Source organism: Lolium perenne, chromosome 4 (genome assembly GCF_019359855.2).
Source record: "Lolium perenne isolate Kyuss_39 chromosome 4, Kyuss_2.0, whole genome shotgun sequence".
NCBI lineage: Eukaryota > Viridiplantae > Streptophyta > Magnoliopsida > Poales > Poaceae > Lolium > Lolium perenne.
This window is the reverse complement of record NC_067247.2, coordinates 393,608,894-393,616,024: the sequence shown is the minus strand read 5'-3', so window position 1 is coordinate 393,616,024 and position 7,131 is coordinate 393,608,894. Positions and strand designations below refer to the sequence as shown.

The 7,131-nt window shown below is 44.6% G+C and overlaps 1 protein-coding gene across 1 annotated transcript; it reads left to right on the top strand.

The window, feature by feature from the left end:
* The first annotated feature begins 2,241 nt into the window (after window positions 1–2,241).
* LOC139830749 (uncharacterized) lies at window positions 2,242–4,544 on the top strand. Its single transcript, XM_071819542.1, has 2 exons — window positions 2,242–3,555; window positions 3,633–4,544. The coding sequence occupies exons 1-2, from the start codon at window positions 2,530–2,532 to the stop codon at window positions 4,323–4,325; spliced, it is 1,719 nt and encodes a 572-aa protein (XP_071675643.1). The 5' UTR covers window positions 2,242–2,529; the 3' UTR covers window positions 4,326–4,544.
* The last annotated feature ends 2,587 nt before the right edge of the window (window positions 4,545–7,131 follow it).

Genomic DNA, 7,131 nt, shown 5'->3' with positions numbered 1-7,131 from the left:
AGTTGGATTTTTTTTGAACTTTATCTGTAGTACTGGGCAAAACCCTAGTTTAACCTATTTAATCATAGATTCGTATGTCGATTTTTTACTTTTTTATTATTACTATGCAGCACATGTGTGTTTGCCCGTCCAGTGAAACTCGGAGGAAGAGGGATCACACGGAAGGAGAAGAAGGGGGAGCAGTCACGAGGCCCCTCTTATTTATGGTGTCTACCCTTTTTCGGGTGATGTTGACTGTTGTGCAGGGTTTGTCAGTGCGTAGGGTTTTTCAGTGCGCAGGAGGTGCGAGGCTGCGAGCGAGCGAGCGAGTCGAGCGAGGCCGAGAATGAAAGAGATGTTTTTTTGCGTGAGAGGGACAACCGAAGGATCCTGAAGGACCCAGAGACTTCCAGTACGCATCCTGGTGCGTCTTCTCTTGACAAAGAAGATGGCTGGGAGTTTGCGTACCTACTGCACGTGACTTGTGCTCACTGAAGTGTGGGACCTCATGCATGGTCACGTAAGTGATAGACCTGTTGGTGTAAAAACTCGGGTGATTATTATACTGTATTAGTACAAAGTTTCCTATGGATTCAAGGGTAGGAAAGCCAAGTTAACTCATTTACATGACATTATTTTTTCCATGAAGCCAAGTTAACTCATCTATCAATTGGTACATTATGGAGTGACTAAGAAAGATCCAGGCTTACTCTTTCTTTTTCATGTTTTAAACTTGTTTAAATCTTGGTCAAACCTAGGATTTGACCAAGATTCAAATGGGCATAAAAATTTCAAAAAAATCAAAAAAAATGAAAAACCAAAGCACATAGTCTTCTTATGTCATATAGTAAGCATTCTAGTTGATAAACAAGGTCTAGACATATTCAAACCAGAAAAATCATGTATCTACCCCCTAACCCTAAACCCTGAATTTGTGGGACCCCCCAAAACTTGCAAATACGAGCGATGCATCCAAAAGAAACACACTCGTCCCCTACCCCCCCCCCCCAATGATTTTGACCAGATTTGAAATCATGCCAAAGGTGGTTCAGAAAAGGCAATCGAACATCATGGATTATTCATCTTTTTCTACATATATAGCTAGGGAAAATATGAGACATGCCATACCAATGTTTTATAAAATAGCACTTCAAATAGTTTGGCAACATGTTGGACTTCGTCGAGCTTAATTTCTTCCCACATGTGAGCTTGGTACTACTACAGTACTACTACATAAGAACCATACATGTCAAACTTTTGAATCACGGCCCCACATGCATTTTATGTATATATTCGCCACTTTTCATGCATCCATGAAAACTCTGCAAAATATGTGCATTTTGGGTTGTCGCACATAAATGTGCTTTTACTTGTCTGCCACCAATCCAATTTTCATTTGTGGGGAAACGTGACACGATGGCCATTTCCAATGTTTCATGAATTATCTCAATTTGCATCCATATATGCGCCTGGTTACTGCAAGAACCAAGGAGAACATGAAACTTGTTCATTTCCATGTTTAAAACTTGTTTAAATCTTGGTCAAACCTAGGATTTGACCAAGATTCAAATGGGCATAAAAAATTCAAAAAAATCAAAAAAATGAAAAACCAAAGCACATAGTCTTCTTATGTAATACAGTAAGCATTCAAGTTGATAAACAAGGTCTAAACATATTCAAACAAGAAAAATCATGTATCTACCCCTAACCCTAAACTCTGTCTTATGAAGTCAAACATGAAGAGAAGTGGTTTTGGGTTTCAAGCATGGAAAATTCAAAAACCTCCCAAAAGCTTCATTTTGGAGTGACTAAGAAGGATCCATGCTTACTTTTCATTTTCATGTTTTAAACTTGTTTAAATCTTGGCAAAACCTAGGATTTGACAAAGATTCAAATGGGCATAAAAATTTCGAAAAAAATCAAAAAAATGAAAAACCAAAGCACATAGTATGTCTTCTTATATCATATAGTAAGCATTCAAGTTGATAAACAAGATCTAGACATATTCAAACCAGAAAATTCATGTATCTACCCCTAACCCTAAACTCTGTCTTATGAAGTCAAGCATGAAGAGAAGTGGTTTTGGGTTTCAAACATAAAAATTTCAAGAACCTCCCAAAAGCTTCATTTTAGAGTGACTAAGAGCATCTCCACTCGTCCCCCCGACGAGGCCCCCGAGCGACGTTTTTTCCATCCGGACGGCGAATTTCGGCCCAGTCGTGCCCCCGGTTCCTCGTTTTCGTCCGGATTTGGCCCTTAATCCATCCGGCGAGCCCACGCCACCCCCGGCCCCCCGGGGCGCGCTCGGGGACTCCGGACGAAAGGTTTTGGCGCGAAACGTCGTGTGGACCCGCGTAGTCGGCGACTGGAAAACCTAATCCTGTCGATTTTCCCTCCAATTTGCTTGCATATCCCCATTCCCTCCAATTTGCTTGCATATCCCCATTCTCTCCCGCCGAAATCCCCCAATCTCCTCGTCTTCCAGCTCCAGTTCCTGGCGGCGTCTTCTCGTCCACCACCACTCTCCTCCTCGTCTTCTCGCCCACCACAATGCCGCCGAAGGCGCCGGCGAGGAAGATGCGGGCGAAGAAGACGAAGCCGCCGGGCATGTCGAACGCCGAGTGGGCGGCGGACGAGCAACGGCGCGACGTGGAAACAAGCGCCAGGGCGGAGAGGGTGAAAAGAGCCGCCGCCAAGAGGTCGGCGGAGGCGGCCCAGGAGGAACAAGCGAGGCTGATCAGCATGGCCTATAGCGGCGGCATGTTCCCCGGCCAATGGCCGACGCAAGGTACAACAAGTTCCCCGTCTTCCTTCTCGCCTTCGCTGTACTCGCCGTCGCCGACTGCCGTGTTCCAAGAGGGCGCCTACGTCCAACCGTCCAAGCCCACACCGTCGCCGCCCGAGCTTGGCGTCGGCGGTGGCGGCCTGTTCGAGGACACCTCGCCGGCCATGCGACGAGGGCCGCTCGCGTTCGGTGCGATGGCGGCGCCGAACGAAGAGGAGATCCACGAGATGATCACCTCCGGCACCACCGCCGCCGCTGCGAGCCCGGGATTCTTCATGACCGCCGCCGCTGCGTGCCCGGGGTTCTTCACGCAAGAGGAGACGAGGGCGACGGCAGCTGTGGCGGCGCGCAACGAGCATCGCGAGGATGTTGCCGACGGAAGCCAAGCCGTCGAAGAAGAAGGCGAGGAAGAAGAAGAGCCAACTCAAGCCGCCGCCAACCTATCGAAGGGGAAGAAGAAGAGGAAGAAGGACTCGCCGCCTGCCGAACCGCGTATCAAATGGACGCCGAAGGAAGAGGAGTGCCTCGCCGAAGCTTGGATGACCGTGTCCACGAACGGCATAATCGGGGCCAATCAGTCGTTCGACACATATTGGCTTCGAGTGAAGCAGGCGTACGAGGAGCGCAAACTCGTCGATCCCTACTTCAACAAGACGAACATGAACGTGTTCCGGGGAGACAAGGCAATGGCCACCCATTGGGGGCTCATGCAGACGGCGTGCAGCAAATGGCACGGCATACAGGAGGAGTGCGAGAAACGGCCGATCAGCGGCCACGACATGGAGCAAAAGGTATGCTCCGTCGACCCTGCATCACCGAGGTACATCGTCGTTAGCTGACCCGCATCGCCGTGCTCTTTTTTCCCCAGCTGCGCCGAGCTTTGGACATGTACACGGACGACACCAGCCTGCAGTTCAAGTTCCTCAACGTCTACGCCCGCCTCGAGAAGTGCGAGAAGTGGAAGGAAGTCCGCACGACCCTGTCGAAGAGCAAGACCGAGCAGTACAACCCCGACGCTCCGGCGGCAAGCGCGGCGGAAGGGCGCCCTGAACTCGGCCAGAAGAAGCTCAAAGAGCTCAAAAAGACGGGCAATCCCGCCGACAGGATGCAGTCGTCGATCGACAAGTGCTGGGCCGACTTGAGGACGCACGCCGACGGGAGGAACGACAAGTTCGACGGCAGGTGGCGGGAGATGCTCGCCAACCAAGGCGTCCGGATCGCCCTGCTGAAGACGACGGCGGCGGCGAAGAAGAGGAACACAGACTTGGCGTTCCTCATGGGCGGCGGCGACATGGAACTGATGGACGAGGAGACGAGGAATTGGTACCAGGGCCACCGCAACGACATCCTCCGAGCCACTCCGGCCAGTCCTTCGTCGTCTCCGCCGGCTCATACCTCGTCTTCCTCACCATCTACCTCGTCGACTGCGGCTGCTTCGACGTCCACTGCCGCTGGTTCATCATCCGCCGCCGCAGCCGCTTCGGCCACGACGTGTGAGGAAACTGGTCCGTCGGACGAAGCCGCGCCGGCCGGGACTGCCGACGAGCCTGTTTCCGTGTAATTTCCCTCCGATCGCCGATCTGTGGCTGATCCTTTTGCTCCTTTTGCCGATCAACTGGCCGTACTTGTAGCGCGGGACGGCGGTTTGTTTGAATTTAAACTCTATCCGCCGAACTCCGGGTGGACGACTGGAAATACGGTACTCCCCACGCCTTAATTTCGTCCAATCCGGAGGTAGTTTCGTCCGGATTTGGGCGTGGGGAGCGCCAACGAGTGGGGATGCTCTAAGAAGGATCCAGGCTTACCTTTTCATTTTCGTGTTTTAAACTTGTTTAAATCTTGGTCAAACCTAGGATTTGACCAAGATTCAAATGGGCATAAAAATTCAAAAGAAAATCAGAAAAATGAAAAACCAAAGCACATAGTCTTCTTATGTCATATAGTAAGCATTCAAGTTGATAAACAAGGTCTAGACATATTCAAACCAGACAAATCATGTATCTACCCCCTAACCCTAAACTCTGTCTTATGAAGTCAAGCATGAATAGAAGTGGTTTTGGGTTTCAAACATGGAAATTTCACAAACCTCCCAAAAGCTTCATTTTACAGTGACTAAGAAGGATCCAGGCTTACCTTTTCATTTTCATGTTTTAAACTTGTTTAAATCTTGGTCAAACCTAGGATTTGACCAAGATTCAAATGGGCATAAAAAAACAGAAAAAAATCAGAAAAATTGAAAACCCAAAGAACATAGCCTTCTTATGTCATATAGTAAGCATTCAAGTTGATAAACAAGGTCTAGACTTATTCAAACCAGAAAAAGCATGTATCTACCCCTAACCCTAAACTCTGTCTTATGAAGTCAAGCATGAAGAGAAGTGGTTTTGGGTTTCAAACATGGAAATTTCAAAAACCTCCCAAAAGCTTCATTTTAGAGTGACTAAGAAGGATCCATGCTTACCTTTTCATTTTCATGTTTTAAACTTGTTTAAACCTTGGTCAAACCTAGGATTTGACCAAGATTCAAATCGACATAAAAATTCAGAAAAAAATAAAAAAAATGAAAAACCAAAGCACATATATAGCCTTCTTATGTCATATAGTAAGCATTCAAGTTGATAAACAAGGTCTAGACATATTCAAACCAGAAAAATCATGTATCTACCCCTAACCCTAAACTCTGCCTTATGAAGTCAAACATGAAGAGAAGTGGTTTTGGGTTTCAAACATAAAAATTTCAAGAACCTCCCAAAAGCTTCATTTTAGAGTGACTAAGAAGGATTCATGCTTACCTTTTCATTTTCATGTTTTAAACTTGTTTAAATCTTGGTCAAACCTAGGATTTGACCAAGATTCAAATGGGTATAACAATTCAAAAAAAATCTGAAAAATGAAAAACCAAAGCACATAGTCTTCTTATGTCATATAGTAAGCATTCAAGTTGATAAACAAGGTCTAGACATATTCAAACCAGACAAATCATGTATCTACCCCCTAACCCTAAACTCTGTCTTATGAAGTCAAGCATGAATAGAAGTGATGATTCTGGGTTTGAAACATGGAAATTTCACAAACCTCCCAAAAGCTTCATTTTACAGTGACTAAGAAGGATCCAGGCTTACCTTTTCATTTTCATGTTTTAAACTTGTTTAAATCTTGGTCAAACCTAGGATTTGACCAAGATTCAAATGGGCATAAAAATCAGAAAAATCAGAAAAAATGAAAAACCAAAGCACATAGCCTTCTTATGTCATATAGTAAGCATTCAAGTTGATAAACAAGGTCTATACATATTCAAACCAGAAAAAGCATGTATCTACCCATGCATAACCCTAAACTTTGTCTTATGAAGTCAAGCATGAAGAGAAGTGGATTTGGGTTTCAAACATGGAAATTTCAAAAACCTCCCAAATGCTTTATTCTAGAGTGACTAAGAATGATCCAAGCTTACCTTTTCATTTTCATGTTTTAAACTTGTTTAAATCTTGGTCAAACCTAGGATTTGACCAAGATTCAAATGGGCATAAAAATTCAGAAAAAATCAAAAAAATGAAAAAACCAAAGCACATAGGCTTCTTATGTCACATAGTAAGCATTCAAGTTGATAAACAAGGTCTAGACATATTCAAACAAGAAAAATCATGTATCTATCCCCCTAACCCTAAACTTTGTCTTATGAAGTCAAGCATGAAGAGAAGTGGTTTTGGGTTTCAAACATGGAAATTTCAAAAACCTCCCAAAAGCATTTTAGAGTGACTAAGAAGGATCCAGGCTTACCTTTTCATTTTCATGTTTTAAACTTGTTTAAATCTTGGTCAAACCTAGGATTTGACCAAGATTCAAATTGGCAGAAAAAAAAGAAAAAAAAGAAGAAAAAAAGAAAAACCAAAGCACATAGCCTTCTTATGTCATATAATACGCATTCAAGTTGATAAACACGGTCTAGACATATTCAAACCAGAAAAAGCATGTTTGGGTTAGAAATGGGGTTGTTTGGGCTACCTTTGGGGCTCTTTTCTAGCTCATTTTGGACGACCGGTTGCTTGTTGGAGATTGTTCACGTTTAAGCCAAAAGCCCCATTTCAAATATTTCAAACTTTTTCAAATTTGGTTCAAATTTGAAAGACATACAAGTTATAGCACACATAGTGCATACATGTTCACACATACTTCACTAGAAGCTAACCCTATAGTTTGAGGTCATTTGGATGAGGTCAAAAAAATGCTTGGATTAGAAATGGGGTTGTTCGAACCCCATAGTTGGATTTTTTTGAACTTTATCTGTAGTACTGGGCAAAACCCTAGTTTAACCTATTTAATCATAGATTCGTAGGTCAATTTTTTACTTTTTTATTATTACTATGCAG